A 21,941-nucleotide genomic window follows, 5' to 3' on the forward strand; every position below is an offset into this window, starting at 1 on the left:
ATAAGTAAAAAGTCTGAAGAATTACGGGTATTTATAGCCAAGAGGAACTGATTCTGAAAGGTTGCATCCACACAACCATTCATAAAAGTTTGCAACCTTTCAAACGGTCATGGTTGTTGCTGAAAATTGCAACCTTTCAAAACAGTCATCTCCAACGGCGGAAAATTCAAATAAAATGGGAAAGTATTTTAAATAAAATGGGTCGCACGCGGATCCGAGTCAGGTTGGAACGTTTCGGTTAAAAATAAAACTTTGTCCAAAAAATAATCTCTCGATCGATCATTTTCCAAAGCCAAAGCCTAGCCGAGCGAGCGACGACGACAACGACACGAGGGGGGTCCCTCTTTCCAACCCTTTTTAACAATTAATAGAAGTGTTTCTCTATTTAAACACTTCTATTTTTCTTTCCACCACCAATGAGGGAGAAATGCCTTTTCTTAAAGCATAAGAGAATCTTTTCCAATTCCTCTTTTCATCCTCCCTCCATTTCCCATTAACTCTTGCTATACCCAACAAAAAAATACAATTAATTAGAAAAAAATATTAGATAATGCTCATATACATTCGTATTTGATAGCTACCACTAAACTAAACACATGCAAAGGTTTAACAACAAAAAACCATGAAATTAGGGTTGAAAAATGGAACCTNTAAAATCAAAGAAAAATAGTTTGCCAACTAGGGTCAAAAAGAGAAAAAAAGAAAAAAGCGATTAAAAATGATAAACATCGATGACAATAATGATGCAACAAAGACGATAAAGAAGAAGAAGAAGTACATGGAGGAATAGAGAAAGAAAAAAAAATAGGGAGGAAGAAATCTGAAAAGAGAAAAAAAAAAGAGAAAGAAGGATTGAAAAGATAATGAAGAGGGAAGGTTTAAAATTTGAAATTTAAAAAAAGAGGGAAAACTTTTCAAAATATTCAAAATATTAATCTGCACCCCAAAATTTTTAATTACTCTAAGCAAGTCCACTTTTCATTTAGGCCTCGTTTGTTTTCATTAAGATTAAGACGTCAAATATTAAGATGTTGTCTCTGAATCGAAACATTGAATTATTAGGATTGTTTGTTTTCAATATCTGAATGTGCATATGAAATTAAACATCATATCAATAAAACATTATACAACCCTCATTTTAGTAAAATATATTTTTTTTAACAGAAAATAATATTTTGAATATTTTTATTGTAACAATGTAAATAGTTTACATAGAGTAGTAATATATTGTTTATGAAAATATTTTATTTTATAATAGACATTTGTTATTATTATCGATCAAATAATTAATACTTTCTTATTTTCTGAAATCGTGCTAAATATTATATCATGGGAGTGCTTATCAATTCAAATATATTGATTAATTTATTAAAGTAAAAGGTGTATATTAAGTTAATAAGAATAAATAAAATTATAACTGTAAGCATGTAATTAACATTAACTAAATAAGAAAACAACGTGAATTTTATGACTTGTTGTGATATAGTTGAATTAAGATAGGAGTCTAATTTTGAGTCTGAATGGTGTTAAGATTGTGTTACAGTTCTGATTCATTCAAACACGGACGAGTGTGTACTTTACAAGCAAGGATCAATTGCATCTGGATAAGTAGGTTTTCCCTTGGACTTTCCGTAGTAAACATATGTCGGATATACTCGGTCAATCGATAGATGTGATATCTTTAAACCGTCGAGCTTTGGTGTATACCTAGACAACCATATGTCACACAAATAACCCTTTACCATTTATGGTTCTTACGGTTGTGTTCGTTTCAGCCATGAACACCTCCTGGTTTCATGAGTGTATAGAGAATAGGTTTTTCACAAAAAATTCTATTTGAAGCGGCTTACACTTCACACTCACTTGGGTGATTTCTAACCATGTCTTCTCGTAGATACACTATTTGGTCAAATCTGTCAAATTTAGCAAATCATTAAAAACTTTAAGCTTTATTAACTTCATTAACAAGCCTTAATGTGTTAACCTTGTTCCTGAACATTGTCTTCATCATGAGAATAGATTGAGTTGATTGACAATGTCGAACCGTCAGTCACAACTTTGTTTTTCTCCTTGCATCTAGCTCTTGGTATCTCCAGTCTGCTAGATAGAGTTACCGCCATGCTGACTTGTCATAAGCCGTAAACCTATTCTCTTAGATGATCTTTCAACTGTCTCTCTTACTAGGCCTTTTGTTAGTGGATCTGACACATTATCGCTTGACTTCACATAGTCAATTGTGATAATTCCACTAGAGAGAAATAGTCTTACGGTGTTATGTCTCCGTCGTATATGATGAGACTTCCTATTGTACATAATGCCCCCTGCCCTACCTATTGTTGCTTGATTATCACAATGTATGCAAATAGGTCCCACAGGTTTGGGCCAGAATGGAATATCCTCTAAGAAATTCCTAAGCCATCCAGTGAGTTTGATTAGGATTACTAGTGAACCGACTCAATTTGCTAATAGCACATGCTATATCTGGTCGCGTACAATTCATAATATACATCAAACTTCCCAACACTCTGACATATTCCAATTGAGAGTCACTTTCACCTTCAATCTTTTGAAATGTAAAACTTAAATCAATTGAAGTTTTGACAACGTTGAAATTCAAGTACTTGAACATATCCAATACTCTTTCAATATAATGAGATTGAGATAATGCTAGTCCCTGCGGAGTTTTGAGAATCCTGATCCCTAAGATCAAATCAGCATCTCATAAGTCCTTCATATCGAACTTCCTGGACAGCATGCGCTTAGTAGAATTTATATCGTCAATATCTTTACTAATTATTAATATGTCATCAACATACAGACAAACAATGACTTCATGATTCGAAACGTTTTTAATGTAAACACATTTATCACATTCGTTAATCTTGAATCCATTTGCCAACATTGTTTGGTCAAATTTAGCATGCCATTGTTTGGGTGCTTGCTTGAGCCCATAAAGCGACTTCACAAGCTTGCACACTTTCTCTTGTTTACCTGGAACTACAAACCCTTAAGGTTGTTCCATGTAAATTTCTTTCTCCAATTCTCCATTTAAGAAGGTTGTCTTTACATTCATTTGGTGAATTTTAAAATCATGCACTGCCGCTAGTGCTATTAACATCCTAATTGATGTTATCCTTGTCACTGGATAGTATGTATCAAAGTATTCTAGACCTTCCTTTTGTTTGTATCCTTTGACTACAAGTCTAGCCTTATATTTGTCAATAGTCCCATCGGCTTTCATTTTCCTTTTAAAGATCCACTTTGATCCTAAAGATTTATTTCCTGGAGGAAGATCAGCAAATTCCCAAGTATGGTTACTTAAAATTGATTCGATCTCACTATTGGCTGCTTCTTTCCAATAAATTGACTCAGACGAAGACATAGCTGCTTTAAATGTTTGAGGCTCATTTTCAAGCAAGAATTCCACAAAATTTGGTCCGAAAAAATGGATTTTCGTTGGCGATTACTACGCCTAGGATCCTCATTATGTAGTGTATTTTCCATTGATTCTTCCCGTGGTCATTTAGGTGTTTCACTTGTCGACTCACATTAAGTTTTATAAGGATAAATGTGTTCAAAGAACTTAGTTTTATCTGACTCAATTACCGTATTCACATAAATTTCAGGATTATCATATTTGTGAACCAAAAACCGACAGGCCTTACTGTTCACAGCATATCCAATAAATACACAATCCACTGTTTTGGGTCCAATTTTCACCCTCTTGGGTAAGGGAACCCCTACGTTGGCTAGACACCTCCAGACTTTGAAATATTTCAAGTAAGGTTTCCTTCATTTTCATAACTCATATGGAATCGATTGTGTTTTGCTACGGGGTACCCTATTGAGTATCTTTTTAGCCATAAGGATGGCTTCCCCCCATAGGTTCCGCAGTGAACGAGAACTGATTATCAAGGCATTCATCATTTCCTTTAATGTTTAGTTCTTCCGTTCAGCCAAACCATTTGACTGTGGTGTATAGGGTGCAGTAGTTTGATGGATAATACCATATTCCAAACATATCTCTGCAAAAGGAGATTCGTATTCTCCACCCCTATTACTCCGAATCATTTTTATCTTTAGATTCAATTGATTTTCCACTTCATTTTGGTATTACTTAAATGCATCAATTTCTTCATCCTTACTAGTAAGCAAATATACATAACAAAATCGAGTGCAATCGTCAATAAAAGTTATAAAATACTTTTTCCCACCACGAGATGGTATCAACTTCATATCACATATATATGTATGAATTAAGTCTAAAGGTTTTGATTTCCTGTCAACAGACTTATAAGGATGTTTAACAAACTTACTTTCCACACAAATTTCACATTTCAATTTATCACATTTGAAATCAGGTAATACTTCTAAAGTAATCAATTTTTGCAAGGCTTTGTAATTTACATGTCTTAAACGGGTATGCCATAAATCATTTGACTCTAATAAGTAAACAGGAGTAAAATTCTTATTAATACTGTCAATAACCATTACATTCAGTTTGAAGAGGCCCTCAGTGAGGTAGCCCTTTCCTAAGAACATCTCATTCTTACTTATTACAGTTTTGTCACTAATTAGGACACACTTAAGCCCGCTTAACGAGCAGTGCAGCAGAAACTAAATTCTTCCTAATAGTAGGAACGTGCAGAACGTTGTTCAAAGTCAACACCTTACTGGATGTCATTTTCAACATTACTTTCCCAGTTCCTGCAATCATTGTTGTTGTTGTGTTCCCCATGAACAAATATTCATCGAACTCAGTAGGAGTGTACATTGCAAAGGCTTCTTTCGTAGAGCAAATATGTCGAGTGGCACTTGAGTCGAGAAACCACTCCTTGGGATTTCCAACTAAGTTGCACTCTGAGATCATTGCACAGAGGTCATATGCATCTTCCATCTCTTTCACGATGTTTGCTTGACTTTTGCCTTTGTCTTTGTCTTTGTCCTTTCTTGGAGCACGACAATCAGAAGACTTGTGACCAGCCTTACCATAGTTGTAATAGTTGCCCTTGAATTTCTTCTTGGCCTGTTCTAAATTCTGTTCATTGGACTTCTTTCTCTTCTTGCCTTTGGTAGGAGCTTCTTCAATAATATTAGCTCCAATTATTGTCGAACTCTTATAAGACTTCTTTTCGACGGTCTTGTTATCTTCCTCAATCTTGAGCCGAATCACAAGATCTTCAAGCTTCATTTCCTTACGTTTGTGCTTTAGATAATTTTTGAAGTCGTTCCACGAAGGAGGTAACTTCTCAATCATTGCAGTCACTTGAAACGCTTCATTAACTACCATGTCCTCAGTAATCAAATCATGGAAAATAAGTTGAAGTTCTTGCACTTGTGATCCAATGGTTTTGCTATCTGACATTTTATAGTCTAAAAACTTTGTGAGCACAAACTTTTTTAAGCATGCATCTTCTGTCTTATATTCCTTCTCAAGTGCATCTCACAATTCTTTCGAAGTTGTCATTACACTATAGACATTATATAAGTCATCTCTAAAGGACTTAGAATGTAGCCTTTACATAGAAAGTCTACATGTTTCCATGCTTCAATAATCATGAATGTTTCTCTGTCTCACATATCAGTAGCAAGCACTGTAGTTTCTTCATTGGTAAATTTCTGCAGACCAAGAGTGGTAAGTCAGAAAAAACCCGTTGCTGCCATCCTTTGAAATTCACACCAGAGAATTTTTTCGGTTTATCTGCTGGTGGTACAACAGTTCGGGTTGGTGCGCAACAACCACCGTCACATTATTGTTTGCCATTTCAGAATCAAAATCAGAATCTGTAATAAATAGAAATCGATACAAATGGCTTAGTAAGCAATAATTTAAATTGCAAACGTAATAGGAGTATAAAACCACGAAAGTTTTTGTCTCCACCAAAAACACAGATTAAATAAAACATAATTTCCTTAAGATTGTTATACAATTTGTGTTGTAGTACTACTGATTACAACGAACTTTGCAGAAACACGAAGTTATCAAAGCTTAATGAACCAGTGAAGAATAGAAGAACATAAATTAATTCACAAAACTAAAATATGTAAAAACATACCAGAATATGGAAAAACAGAATAAAAAGAAGATTAAGCCCACTGAATGCACAGTGTCCCCTTAAGGAAATTATTCACCTCTAGTATCCGAGGTTTAATTTGGAATATGCCCTCCCAGGATAGAATGATCTCAATCACCAGTGTATTGATACCCAAAACGCTGGTGTCAGCAAGCCACTCAACGACAGTAAAGTACACGAAGAAAATTTGTGCAGAAGAAAAACAAGAAATCAGAAATTTTCATAAGTAAAAAGTCTGAAGAATTACGGATATTTATAGTCAAGAGGAACTGATTCTGAAAGGTTGCAACCTTTCAGAATCCACACAACCATTCATGAAAGTTTGCAACCTTTCAAACGGTCATGGTTGTTCTTGAAAGTTGCAACCTTTCAAAACAGTCATCTCCAACAGCGGGAAATTCAAATAAAATGGTATTTTAAATAAAATGGGTCGCACGCGGATTCGAGTCGGGTTGGAACGTTTCGGTTAAAAACAAAACTTTGTCCAAAAAATAATCTCTCGATCGATCATTTTCCAAAGCCAAAGCCGAGCAGAGAGAGCGACGACGACAACGGCACGAGGGGGGTCCCTCTTTCCAACCCTTTTAACAATTAATAGAAGTGTTTCTCTATTTAATCACTTCTATTTTTCTTTCCACCACCAATGAGGGAGAAATGTCTTTTCTTATAGCATAATAATCTTTTCCAATTCCTCTTTTCATCTTCCCTCAATTTCCCATTAACTTTTGCTATACCCAACAAAAAAATCCAATTAATTAGCAAAAAAGATTAGATAATGCTCATATACATTCGTATTTGATAGCTACCACTAAACTAAACACATGCAAAGGTTTAACAACAAAAAACCATGAAATTAGGGTTGAAAATGGAACCTTTCAGTGATATAATTGAGCAAATTATCGTTGTCAAAGTACTCAAAACTAATATCAGCTAATTGACATGGAGACGATCAACAGTTTGATGGCATATCTTTTCCAATTCATGCATTTTGATAATTCGTCACAGGACTAGTTCTTGGCCCAATCGCCACCAAGTTATACACATTTTATCTGCATTCTTTAGTATCTCTATCGTCCCAAGTTTCTATAGTATCATTGAATATAAAGCATACCGTAATAATTCGCTAGTTCGAAGACTTAAAAGTTTTCTCCTTTTAGAAGTTGATCATTTGCAGCAACCACGACTCAAATTACTAATCTAGGAATCTTCACATAGAGAATGATGTCCTAGTTCCACATCCTAATTATCCTCAACTATGTATATATGTAGAGAAACTCCCTAACCCTAGCCGTTTAACTAAGAGATCTAGAGTGTATTCAAACACCCATAATGGTGCTTATATAGACAATATTAGGGCGTAGGATTAAATTAACTAGTGGGCCATCTCACTTAGCTAGCTCCCGTATGGGTGCATGAGGCCCAAAAGATATTCTTTTTAACACATACAATGCTCTGCTCTATTAAATAGTAATGCTAAATGAGCAATATAAACAAGTTAATTTTAAAAATACCTGATGAATAATAGTTTCAAATCTGAGTATTCCAAAAAAGTCTTTCCAAAACACAAATTTGGATATTCTATTGTTTATAGAATTGCTTTGTAGCTCATTACATTGATCGATGTTTCATTACATATAGACCCAAATGAATGTTGTATTTCTTAATATGGACAAATGAAGTTTAAATGTCCTTCATTTCACTTTCTCTGTGACTAGCAAGTAACACAAATAAATATTCTTCAAAACAAAATTCTCAAAAATTATTCTCAAAATATAACTCCATAAAAATTAAGTCAAAAGTAATAATATGATTCAACAAACAGACTCTAACTAAAATAAAGAAAAGAATTTTCTCGGGCAATAAGTCAAAATACTACATAAATATGATATTGTTGTATTGAGAGTAAGTTACCTTTTAATTTTGTTTGGAGTGACTTTTCAATTACAACATTGGAGTCTTAGCCAAATGAGTGATGAGAAAGAGAAAATCAGAAAAGCATTTCATATATTATAAACTATGAGAAAATATCAATTCATGTTTAAAAAAAATAAAAAAACACACACACATGGGGTCAAGACATGTGCCAAGAATTTAACTTTTTCTCACCCATCTCCCTATTTTTAAGAATGAAAGAATATGTTTAATTTGAGAAATAACAAAACTGCATATATTTTAATGAATCAAAAAGGCCAAAATTATTAAAGGCTATTGATTCTTTTACCTTTTTTTTTTATGTATAGTCATACTTTTTTGGTTCTTGTTGAGGAAAAAGAACTATCACGATCTAAAAACCGAATGTGATGGCACTTGTCTTATCCCACAAAGATAGGTCTGCCTAAACAATCTTTGACAAGGTAAATGCAGAAGTAAGAACGGAATAAAGGACTAAACATAACATAATCATGCAGAACTCATAATCTAACTTAATCACCCACAAAATATGGTCACGTGCATGCCCCTAAGTATTACAATAAAGTCAAAAGAAATAGAAGTTTGAATGTCTTCATATTTAGAGTAGATCAAGATGTCTGTCGAACAGACAAGCAACTACCTCATGAACTCCAAAAGCAAGCCTCAATTGAAAGTGCGAGAGCATGATTAGACGATCCGAGCTCATAATCTACAAAAGTGTAGAAAACAAGGGAGTGAGTAGCAATAACGGTACTCAACAAGCTTCCCAAGATGACATTAAGTAAAGCAATATCTAACATAAGTACCTTGACACACCATCTGAACCTTCATAAATTACAACCTCTATAAATTACAACCTGCACAGATATCAAAACCAACTCATCCGAACGGTTTGACAAATAATGGAACAACACAATAAAAATAATTCACCATAATTCACATATAAAAATCTCTGTAACATTAATATCATACATCATATTCAATTAACCACGAAAACATTAACTCACTCATAAATGCTAAGAATGATAATGAGGTGAAAATGCAATGCAATGAAAATGTCATATAGAGTGATGCATACATGTTCTGTTAATACACACCCGTTGCACAAGCATCACAGGACACATAGAGGATATATTTGTTCATGCCACAAGGCACACCCACTGAATATCAGGACGGGATCCGTGTGGGACATATCAGTCCATGCATTCGTCAAAACTATTTTCCATCGGCTCAATATCAATCGCTAGAACAATTCTCCATCGACATAATAAACATTAATTGCCGGAATCATTTCTCATCGACATAAATATAAATCACTGAAATCATTTTTCATCGGCATATTAAGAATCCAAATCTTATTATAGTGCTTCAGAACTAATGAAAATAAGCACGTTCGCATGAATAATGAGAAGATGACAAATTCTACATCAATACCCAATCCACACACAATCATGAAACATCATCAAAAGTGAGTCAATATAAACCATTCAAACAACTTGTGGCATATTACACAATATTATATCAACAAATTCATTTTTACCCCCACAAGATCATCACTAAAATTTGAGCAACATTTAACTATGAGTATGATATACGGGGTCCTTCACCATTCCTCATTACTCCCAATCACACAATAAGACATACAAGGTTTACTACACTTAACGAAAGGTCAAAGGGGTCCAATTGCCTTAAAGGAGAATGAAATCAACTTGGTACTTGGGTATTCCCTCTATGATGAGCTTTTGAATCCATAAAATCTAGTCAAATATAGAATCTTCATAAGAAATCAAGAACAACAACACCGACAAAGCTGACTTTTAGAAATCAAATTCAAATCGACCCAAAAAGTCATTTTTGAAGGCCAAGTGGTAAATACAATTTTTTTTATATATAAAATCAAACAGCCCAAAGGTTTTGGAGCTCATTGATGAAAACCAAATAAAAAATCGAGTTGAAATCAAGCTTAAACTATCATTTTCCTTAAAATCTAATTTCAAGAGAAAACTTACAAAGTTTGAAATCAAAATCACTAAGTAGATTATAAAATCATGAATTAATCGATGGATAAGTTAAAATCGCTTACCCAATCGATGAATCTTGAAAAATCTCTTTAAAGTTGCCCCTACCGAGCTCCCAAGGTCCAACAAAGGTGAAATGCCGATACAACCCGGAAATTGGAAATTAAATTATGCCTAGGCCATTTTACTCATGATGATTGTGACTCACACAATGCGGTCGCAATGAAGAATAATAAGTTAACTCAATTTTGACCCTTGCGATCGCGACACAAACCACTTGATCGCAAAGTATGGGACTCATACTTATGTGATTGCGACAAGCCCCACATGATCACTATGTACAACATAAATCTCTTACGTGATCGCAAAAGAGGGCCCTACGATGAACATACAACATGCACTAGACGTAGCAACAACAATTCACTAAGACACAAAATTCACCAAATGGACCCTCGAGATTCGTTCGAAATTCCGAGCACACAAATCAGATATTCTAACCAACTAAATTTGAACACAATGAAAACATCAAAACACGGATTCAAAATCTCCATGACCCTGCACCCGTTAAGTTGGTAATAAACTAACTTTCACCCTAAAAGACCAAATTGCTCTCGGAACCTTCGAAAATTCAACCAAGACCCTACCTAGTCCTAAATTCCCCATCTAGATCCAACAAAACTGTCAGAATTCTAATTCGAGTGCTCGAACTCCGAATGTTGACCAAAGTCAACTCTTGACCTAAATTCACTTAAACTTTCAAGTCAAGAGCTCAAATCCACACCAAGACTTGAAACTGAAAACGACAACATACCTCAACCAATTTCCACCTTGTGGAGTTGAAGAAACTAGCGAAATTCCATTCCGAGACTCGTAGCTCCGAGTGTTGACAAAAATCACTTTTTTACAACTTAAAGGCCTCCAAAACACTAACATTTCCAAAAAAAAACACAACATTTCGATCCAATCCCAGAACTAATCGCATAAACTAATCAAACATAACCTAGGGCAATCATTGGGAGGGGTAAAACTATATTTTTTTCAAAATTATTAAAAAATGACCTCCAAGGTTATTACAAGAACTCATCTTGTTCTAGATTATTTTCTGAATTCAGAAAATCAAAAATTCCCTTCCGTAGTTTCACCGAAATTTGCAGCTTATTGTAATTAGAATGGCCAAACTAATCCTCTTCCTTTTGTCTTTCAACGATAACTTATGCCCTTTTTTTTGTTATACATCCAGATAACTTGCCATAGTTGAGAAGAGAAAACATCAACTGTACTTAAAACGCCTTATCAACTGTAATCATTACATAGGTTCAAATATAATATTTTTTGATATTTTAGTAGGGTTTTACCAAAATATCAAAAGTTGTGGGTTCATCTCCAAAAGGCTACACATAGTCAAGGTGGAACAAGAAGCATAGACAGGGTCACCAGATATCACATCAAAGGGTTCTACTCTACGAAGCTCATATAATATATACTGATACTACTGAGAAACTCTAATGCTATTGAGTAATCAGGTAAGCGGAGAACTCCAGGAGACAGAAATCTCCACACCATCTCCCTCCAATTTTTTCTTCGGAAAAGAAATTAAGTAGGATAACAGAGATTAAATATTTTCAAGTTTCTTTTCCACCAATTAAGAATAACAAGAAACCAGTGAAACAAGGCAATAATGAGTCTAGCAGTATTGGCAACAAGATCAGGATTTAGCAAAATAAATAGAAATTACAAAGCATTAGAGCAAGCTTTCTTCCATATCACTATTAGAGGATACACACACTGTTACTTAGACATGAAGAACTACCAACACCTCCTTGGATATTGACAAGTGCAATCCAAGCTTTTTCTGACAGCTCAAACCGGACAACTTCAAACATAAAGTTATAGATGTCAAGTATGTTGCGATATTAACAAACGGTAGGGGACCAAAGTCATCAATAAGAAAAGTCAACTGAAGCATGCGGAGAGGATCTTGGATAGCTTGCGAGCTCTTGTGCCATTGTGTAGCATAATGCGTAGACACATCACTCCCTTGGTATACAACAACAATGTCAAACTTTTCTAGCACAATTGCATGCTTCAGCAAATATTTTACCAATGGCAGCACAAATCCATAAAAGTTAAGGATCTTGATGGTCTTCAGATATGGAAATGAGCCATTAAAACTATGGGACTCAAACCTCCTGATCTGTTCATCCTCATTTATGTACCTTGACAGCAAGTCCTGTAGGAAAGAATTCAAACCAATTATTTTCCTTAGATGGAAGCAGGAAACCAAGGAGTTGATTGTGGATAAAATAAAAAGATGATGACTTTTCAATACAAGGAACATCTCAGTACATGCCAACAATAAAAAGATGTTTCAAAGCATCTGATCATTTATCCCCTCACATTAAGGTGAGTACTATCACTTGTTAAACATCTTTTACCAACAATTACAAAAAGTTCACTCATATAGTCTATTTGATAGTGACAACATGAATCAAAGCAACAAAAGCTGAACTATTTTATGAAGGAAAATAAATTTAGAGAACAAAAAAGTTCATCTGAGTGTCTAACAACAAAAAAAAGAAATAATAAGCACGGAACTACAACAGATTGAACAAAGAGAATCATAAACTTTTGAGACAAGAAAAGCAGATTTTGAACAAAAATATGACTAAAGCTTTTTCACTTTCCTATGGGCTTAAATGGTATCCTCAATCCTGAACATTGTATTAGAAGCATTTGGGTGGACGGCTCTTTACTTATTGTGAATGTTCAAGCGAGTTGCAAAACCTTCTTGGGAATACAAACCTATTATTGAAAAGATTAAGAGTTGACTCATAAGTTGAGGTGACAGAGAAGCCAATTGTGTGGCTAATTCTTTAGTTGGATACAATCACCTAGTGGATGTAGGAAAAAACATTTTCAACTTTGACTCACTATGAAGAGAAGCTAGAAGGAACTTAAGGATTGACACATGGAAGCTCTTTTCCTTCATAATTGGAAGAAGCCCAAAGCTTATCCCCAATAATGCAACAAGATGAACTTCCCGGTTTGATCCTTCAGTCAGTTCACATGTTACTTATCTCACTTTTTCTCCATTTTAGTTCTTATGGAAGCAACGTACACGGAAGCAGCCCCCACAAATTAGAAGCTATTGTTGAAAGCTCATTAAGTACTCAAGCTAGCTATGCTTCAAATTGCAAATGGGAGTCCTTGTTCTGTTTAAACATTAAGGATTATCTCCTACACTTTTGTCAAACATTGAACCTCCTTAATCTTCTCTACGCTTGAGGATAGAACTGATACAAGTCTTACCTTTTTTTTAACTACTAGGAGGGTCTAAATTAAAAAGAAAATTCTGATTTTTTTTTCAGAAGCACTTGAGATGAGAAATGTTAAATATATCATCTTATTCATCCAGTACTAGTTGTTTGAAATGAATAACATGAAGTAACAAATATAAAGGTCTAAAAGAAACTTACTCCAGATTCAACATCGTACCAATCAATGACCAATGTCTCAAGATCCAGTGTGCTCTGCAGAAAACAGCAAATTCCAGGGAAGTCCAACTGTTCAAATTCCACACCAAGTTCTAAGAACTTCCGGCTTGATGGTGGAAACTCCCACCCTGTCAACTCCAAGATGGACAAGCACTTACAAACAAAATAGACAAACCAAAATATGTCAAAACAAGAAAATATGACATAATAAATGAAATGGAAATTGTAGAATAATTCATAAAAATTATCCCAAGTAGTGGCACTATCAATGTTACTATACTGATGATTCACTAGCAAATAAAAAATCCCTAAAAAGGATATGAATTCTGGATAGTGAAGAGTATGAATATACCTCTATGCACCAGGATCCCAAGTTAAGATTCTCGACGTGGGCAACGCTATGAAGAAGTTCCTTAAAAAACCTAAATTCCCTCTCCAAGTTTTGTTCTTCGTCCTCAAAATCAAAATCAAAACAAAGCACCGCAGTCACAAGTGATGCCACATTTATGATGCATATCTCACTGCACAACCCCAAAATTTGCAGTTTTTGAATGTAAGGGGCTAATAATTCGAGCCAAAGGTCATGATTCTCATTTTTATAGTCGCGTATAATCAATTCTCTCAACTTCATAGATCTTATTTCCAAACGATGTATGCCTAAAAAATTTTCCAATTCCAAGTACTCCACGTTAGGGCAACCAGATAATACCTTTTCCACGACACCATCTGTGAATCCCATGTAAACAATTGAAAGAGAAACGAGACTACTCCAGTTAACATTTCCAAAAGGGTTCAACCGGCAGTTCCATAACACCAAATTCCTCAACGATGCAGTTTTATATGCAAATTGAGGAAACTCATATCTTCGGTTATTGGTAAGAAGACCAAGTTCAAGATCTTCAATATTAGCAAGTCTAGTCGCAAAATGAACCCATATATCAACATCTTTAGCATAACGCTCCTCATACTTAAGGCCCCACACTCTGAGTTTCCGAATTTTTTCGCAAGACCTCCAATAATAAAGTTCTCTGTGGATAGAAACTAGGTAATCACGAGTGACATTTTCATTGTCACTAATCGGGAAGTTGAAATTGAGTGATGTTGGAACGAATTTCCAGAGAAACTGCCATCGTTCAGACAATACACTAGTTCTCACAACTTCTTTATTGTTCGGCAACATAGAGAGGATGTGAAGTAGGATTGAATCGGGTAAATCGCTAAGTCGGTCTGCTCCCACCATGAGTTCCCGCTGCCTTTCCATGGAGTACAACTACTAGTATGTCTTCAAGGTGGAGGGTTTGTGGAGGTGTTGATTGGGTCAAAGATATCGGGTAAGTGTTATGTAATTTAGGTTGATTTCCCTAAAGCAAATATATAGTTGGCGAAAAAAAACATAAATATGGAACTTTTATAGAACTATTACATATACATGAAAACATTAATTGATTATCAATTATGACATATAAAATATTAACTTCTATAGCATAATATACAGAGAAACAATCTACATAAATTACCTAAACAAGGATAATAATTAAAGATCGACTCCATTAAAATGGAAGAAATACTCAAGAATCCATAAATCCTCGTGTTCTTTCCTACAAATTTCATCACTTAAGTTAGTAGATACTACATTTCCTTAAAATGGAACTATAAAGAAACATACACATATTAGATCTATTTCAAACTGACCAAGCTTGCATCACTTGATTAGTAGGAAAATCTCGGTTGTAAATGTGTAGTTTAGTCGTAAACTCGTCATCATGTGAAGAATAAGAAATGTTTAGATTTGGAGAACTTATTCATACATACGGATATGTAATGAACCATTAAATTATTCTCAAAACATTGAGAACAAACAAATTCACATGCTTACAACAAGAAGCAAGAGATAAGCATTACCTCTTTAAACTATTATATCCAAATTGTTATTAAAATTCACATATACTATTTTAATTGACACTTACTTAATTTAATATTTAATTACATACTTGTAACACCAATTTCACATACAATATCATTCTAGAGTTACAATTATTTGAAATTAGATAAAGTATTTCTTTTTAGTTATTCAACTCCATTTTCCTATATGTTGTGCATATCTTTTTGGTTTGCATTTGCAAAAAGAATTGAGAGATGACATGATGACTGATTTTATTTTCAATATTAAGGTTTTTTTTCTATTCTCCTAAAAAAGAAATGTTTTTTTCTCTCTTCAAAGATTCAACTTATTCATGCTCTTCTTTATCAAAAAAAAAAAAAAATCATGTTCTCTTTCAAGCTCTCCATCTCTCATTTTGATTTCTCCCCAAGCTTGGAGCTCTTCAATCGACTTCCAGAGGTATGTTTTATAAGAAGTTGAGCTCCATATTGATCTTATTTTTTTCAAACAAAAGTCCTTATTTTTTGGGTAATAAAATTTAGGATTTTATGAAGAATAGTTATTACTTCGCAATTTTCTAATAGTGGTATTAGCTTCCTTTGAAGCTCAATCTATTGAAAGTGGCAAATAGTTAATTGGTCGCTAAAATCAATGTTCGAAATCACGATCATCAGTTTCTCAGAGTTGCACTAACGTAAAATTGGGAAATGGAATCATACCAGCTAGTTGTCGAAGAAGTCTTCATCGGAATCACTAGCACGAGATCAGATCGCCAGAATTAAAGACATTTATCACCACACTTACAATCACAAATCAACTGACAGACCGATGAGCAGATCATCAAAAAAACAGAGAACATGTCAAACAAGACCCTGCAGAAGATGGTCAAATCACGAGGCAACATACAATCGTGAGTTCGATCCACATCCCGTACATTAAGAAGATGGCAATCTATTAGATGAGCATACAACCAGACTTCAGATTGTGAAACAGATCTTGCCCACAGAGTCAATTCATGACGCGAGTCTAAAACCCTAAAAAACAAATGACGGAGGATTTAAAGGCAAACCATAGGCCGTAAGTCAATTAACAGGACTGGATTGCATTGCAAATCACATCAGGGGAATAATTTGGTATTTTAGTTTCAACTTTATGGACCATTATAAAGACATATTAGGTTTCTTTTGAAAAGAGTGAGCAATTTAGTTCACTTTTACTTAGATACATGTAGGGGTGGCAATTGGGTGGGTTGGGCCAAACTTGTGCGGGTCATAATGGGTTAAGACAACAATCAGGTCTAAACCCAACCCAACCCAAATTTTCTTGGGTTAAAACGGGTTAGGTAATGGGTTATATAACGGGTCAAAACTCAACCCAATTTTTACTAAGCTGAATTATCTTATTTGTTCTTTTAAACTATTTTATTACTTGATAAAATTGTTTTTTTCTTTATTACAACTATATATAACATATCAAATTAAAAAAGTACTTTGACAAGATCTCTCAAGAGCCGGTTCGGGTTGCATATCAACCCAATTTTTAATGGATTGAAATGGGTTGAGCTAATGAATGAGCGGGTCAATAACCCATCCAAACTTAAACAGATTGGACAGGTTGGATTTGATTGTCTCCCCTAGATACATGCATTGTTTTTTTAACTACTTAGATAATTGCATTGTTTTATTCATGAAATAAGAAAGATGAAAAGAATTTCTTGGGTTAAATTAGATAATTCCTATTCTCAAAATAGGAATTCTAACAAATAGGAATAGGAATAGAATTAGAAATAGTATATAAAATCCTACTTAAAAGGATTGTATTGTAGCGTCCTAGTTGGAAAAAGAGTTATACGGTGTCTATAAATAAATAGGGTCTCAATGTTCAATAATATTTCTCACCTATAAAGAAACATAAGTTTTGTAGTATTTTATGTGAGTCAAGTTAGTAGAAGTCCACTTGTTTTCAAAGAAAATTATTGATTATGTACGGAAATAGAGAGCAATAAAGCTCTATATGTCTTCAAGAAAGAATTTGAGTTATTAAGAGTGTTTTCCTCTATGAATTTCCAACAGTAAATACACCTTTTAAGCACAAATGATTTTCAGGAGGCTGGCTCCATCAATGTAGTTACAATTGTCAACTCTAAACCATTAAAATGAGATTAGAATGTCTCACCTTGGACGAGTACATAGGTAACATGTGTTCTGTACACAGATAATGTAGTTGCAACTACTGGTCCTAACCATTAAAAGAAAATTGGTTTACGTCATCTAGTCCAGAAACTTTACCACATATGATCATTCTATTATCATATTTCTTCCAATAGATGTCATGCCGACATCAACTATATTTATCTTTTTAGTGTTGGACTAGGGAAGGACTCCTTTCTTGGATTAATGGTCCCTTTCTGGACCTCTAAATTACCTAACTTGCTAGCATAATGTTTTCTTCTTTGCAGTATGTAAAGAAGATTCTATTAATATAATTGGCTGAGCACCAAACCCATGCTAGTGAGTACAACAACTATATACAACTCAGGCTACTCCTGAAGGTAACATCTACCACATCAATATCTTCATTAACAGATTTCAGTTAGTTTGCACCAAAAAGCAGTATCAGACACGAATGGCTACTGCTTTTCCTTCAACAGTACACCCTTTGTACCTTTCCCACAGCACATAGCAACACACTATCTCAACTGCCATTTTTCTTGAAGAAAATATGCTTGTAAATTGTGCCATGTAGACTAGACTACTTACAGCAGTGAATTGAGGAAATATCTTTTAACACCAAGAAATGTAACTGATCAAATAAGAGAATGGTTACAGGTTACCTAGTGAGAGGTGGTGCAGGAGCTTCTAGATTGTCTCAAAAGGTTTCATTGGGATGCAAGATATCTCTCTCAGAAGGTTCATACCCGTGGCTTGTTAACTCAACAGCCTACAAGCAGAAAAGAAAAAAAAAGCCATAATTTCAGTATCCGTTATCTATCTTTTGCAGTGATAAATCAAATTGAGAATCAATCCATAAGTAGGTGTACTATAGATTCTATAATTACTTAAAGAGAATAAGTTATAAGTAGAAATATTGAGGAGAAAGTCATATCAATCTTTGTAACAGTATATAACTGATGCATGAGAACACTATGTTCGCAGGCAAACAGCATATCAACGACATATGGTCCACACAACTCATATCAAAATAGATAATTAAACCAACATTTGATATATTCAATGCAAATTGTTCTTATGTAACTACATGCTCTAAAGAGTTCTATTCGACAACTTGATTCAACTATGACTACTCCTATGCTCTGAGAAGTATACTGCTCAAGAAATACCGGAGGAGAATATTAATGTGTTGTTGCAGTGAAAAATACATCTATGTAACTTGTGGCAATGACATCTAGTAGTCAATCAGAGATATGCTCCAACCCGGGTTCAAGGAATAGATGCACTGGTTAATTTCGGCAGACTCCATATCCCCACCTATAAAGTGGAAATCAGTTGCTAAAATGCATAAAGATGCTTCATTTTAAGGATGTTCATACTGCGTATATTCAAAATCATGAACCTAAATGATTATACTTGGAACCTTAGAAATAAAGTCCTAAAATATACAAGACATGCCAATGAAATTCAATTTCTCTTCTTGTGAATCTAATTGAAGAAAAACCAAAAATAATAAAGAAAAAAAATTGTTCAGCAACTTTGACTAGTTTGAGGTTATCGCAAAAGACTCTAGTTATCTCTTGGACATTAACATAGACCTGTGTGGTTCAATTGCTAGCATGAGGACTAAGTTCCCCAGTAAAATACAGATTCGAACTCACAATTCTGTCAATGTTGCATTAACATTCTTACTTCACTATAGGGATTACAAGGAATAATTAGGTAAAATTCAATAAGAAAAGTTACCTTTCATCCTTGTCATGGCAACAACTTTCCGGCTTCAACTTCTGAGGGGATAAAGGGCACCCAAAAAATTTTGCCGCCTCATCAGGCTCTGTAACAGGTTGACCTGAGATACGGCGCCATGGGATCATCTCTGTAACAGGTGAGACGTCTTGTCCTGGAGATCTTCTTGATTCAGAAAGAGGTTATACTATAGATGCTGTGGGAATTGAACCAGATTTCATATCAAGGGGCTTTACTCTACAAAGCTCATATGATATATTGGATAACCAGTATATTCTGATACTATTGAGAAACTTTAAATGCTATTGAGTAATCCAGGTTAGCACCTTTCTTGGTGAGGAGAACTCCAGAAGAAAGTGATCTCCTCACCAAGAATTTGTCAATCCAATAAGTCAAATATCTCAAAAATCCAGAGCAAATTATGAAAAGATCCCAAAATCCCCCAAAAGACAATTATTGCAAAATAAAAGAAGAGTAGTCAAGTACTGAAGTAAAACGGAAACAACCTAAGAGTCAATTTTGCATAAGAACAATGGCAAACGTACAGCAGGCACTCTCTCCATCCATATTCTTATTCCATCATGTTAATAACACAATATACTGTATATAAGTTTCTCAGTTAGTAGCCCTACAAATTATGCATTTCCTTTTGATAGTTCATTTGCTGTCCTAATGCATCCTTTCTTCTTTTGCCAACTTTTAAATATAATATCTGCAATCAATTCACAAAGGCTAACTACATGGCCAGTCAAGAAATATCAAGGAAAAGAACATGAAACTTAACTTGTTAAGATTTAGTAAATTGGCAAAAGGCTCAGTCAGGCATTCAACTGGCTTGAACTCAACTGCCAACAGAGGCAGCTCTAGCAACAATATTTTATAGGCATAATACATAAATGTGCCCAAAGTTGGAGGGCATTAATGTCAGCCAAGGCCGAGTAAAAAGGTATGTTTATGTATTATGCCATATAAAAAAGGTGTTATCTTTTTGAATCAGCCCAAAAGAAAAGAGTCATATATCATGAGAAGAAATGTTAATTTCACCCCGGATATTCCAATAAGTCAAGAATTTTGCACATTTTATCTAGGACAAATGGAAATTTTTTATAATAACACTACATTTCTTTAATATTCTTTTTCAATATTGGGCGTAGGTGAAGGGAAAATGTGGGTACAAGGTGGGGAACTCTCACCAACAGGTGAGAGTTCAGGTAGACAGTCAACTATCAAGTCAACTATCAACTGAGCTACTAAGATTCTCCGATAATAACACTACATAGTCATTACATTCATAACAGCAAATATTTCCTATATTACTCATCACCCGCAGACACCTTAAGAAGTGTTCATAATCCAATGACCCAAAATGTTTGCAACTTCATAAATGAGGTTAATGCTAGATACGCGTCCACTAGTAGTCAGTAATCATCATACTCCCCACAAGCCTCAAATGAAAATTCAAGACCTGCAAGAGAGTCATGAGGATGCTTCAGATCTTTAATCTGCCCAGAAATTCTATCATTAAAGACTTTGTTGAGGCTAACATATTTGCACAGCCNAATTTTGACCGAACATAAGGTTTTACACCATTTTTATTCCTTAAATATTTCTTCTAGGTCTCCATTAAATATTTTATTTTTTCATCGTATTTTAGTAAGTTTATTTTAAAAGATCTGAAAACTACAAAAAATATATGTTTTCTTTTAATTTAGATTTTAATAAACAAGATAGTATTTCTTAATTATATTTTTAGACTAGCTATTTGACTTTTCCTATATTTTATTAGTGCAAAATAATTAATTAATATATTTATTTATTTTATTATTAATATTATCATTATTATAATTTTTATATATATTTAATTTATAATAAAAAATAAACCTATCTTCCACTACCCAACTCCACTCCATTACCCTCACCCCCACTTCACCCTCACCCCCACTTCCCCTCACACGACACACACACAACACAGCACACACATGCCCTTATATTACATACACAACACGAGAAAAAAAAAAAAGGAGAGGGGACGTACAGAGACAGACGTGAAAAAGAAAAAAAAACATTCTGCACACACACGCAGCACACAAGAAACAGAGGTGAAAAGGAAAAAAGAAAATCAACATTCACGCAGAAAACAAAAGAGGAAATCCATTTTAGTTTTAGTTTATTTTTCTTTCAAATATTCATTAATACATTCACATATTTTCTTCCTTTCTCATTACTACTTTATTCAAACACAACACATATACCATAACGAATCATCTACAAAAATTAGTGGGTGTTCTAATCGAGGTTCAGTCAATATTTTGCGGTATTCAACTTTTCCCTATCTCTTTAATTTATTTATGGAATTTGATGTAATTTTATGACAAGTTTTCTTATATGTTGTTTTATTCATTAGTTTGATTGAAATTATTAATTTGTTAGTTGTTATATCTCTCTATTTAATGTATGAAGGTAGATTTAATCGATAATTATTTTTATTTATCTAATTCCCATTGTTAGTTGTGATCTCTTAAAAATAATCGAGTCATAACATTGTTCTTATCTTGATTCAGATAATAATGATAAAGTAGGTATAGTTAGGATAAAAAACAAATAAATAAATAAATAAATTATTGTTGTTTAATTTTATCAAACAA

General features: G+C 34.1%; 2 protein-coding genes across 2 annotated transcripts in view; one reads left to right on the forward strand and one right to left on the reverse strand.

Annotated features, from left to right (window-relative positions):
- Positions 1-21,941, forward strand: part of LOC125844869 (immune-associated nucleotide-binding protein 9-like) — a 947,253-nt gene that overhangs the window by 552,097 nt on the left and 373,215 nt on the right. The window lies entirely within an intron of this gene.
- On the reverse strand, positions 11,694-20,493 carry LOC125844865 (F-box/LRR-repeat protein At3g03360-like). Its single transcript, XM_049524222.1, has 6 exons — positions 19,297-20,493; positions 18,213-18,319; positions 16,099-16,251; positions 13,850-14,858; positions 13,480-13,650; positions 11,694-12,233 (listed from the first exon to the last, which is right to left on the reverse strand). Exons 4-6 carry the CDS (start codon positions 14,756-14,758, stop codon positions 11,796-11,798), a joined length of 1,518 nt encoding a protein of 505 aa, XP_049380179.1. The 5' UTR covers positions 14,759-14,858; positions 16,099-16,251; positions 18,213-18,319; positions 19,297-20,493; the 3' UTR covers positions 11,694-11,795.

Source organism: Solanum stenotomum, chromosome 11 (genome assembly GCF_019186545.1).
Source record: "Solanum stenotomum isolate F172 chromosome 11, ASM1918654v1, whole genome shotgun sequence".
In the NCBI taxonomy this organism is placed as follows: Eukaryota; Viridiplantae; Streptophyta; class Magnoliopsida; order Solanales; family Solanaceae; genus Solanum; species Solanum stenotomum.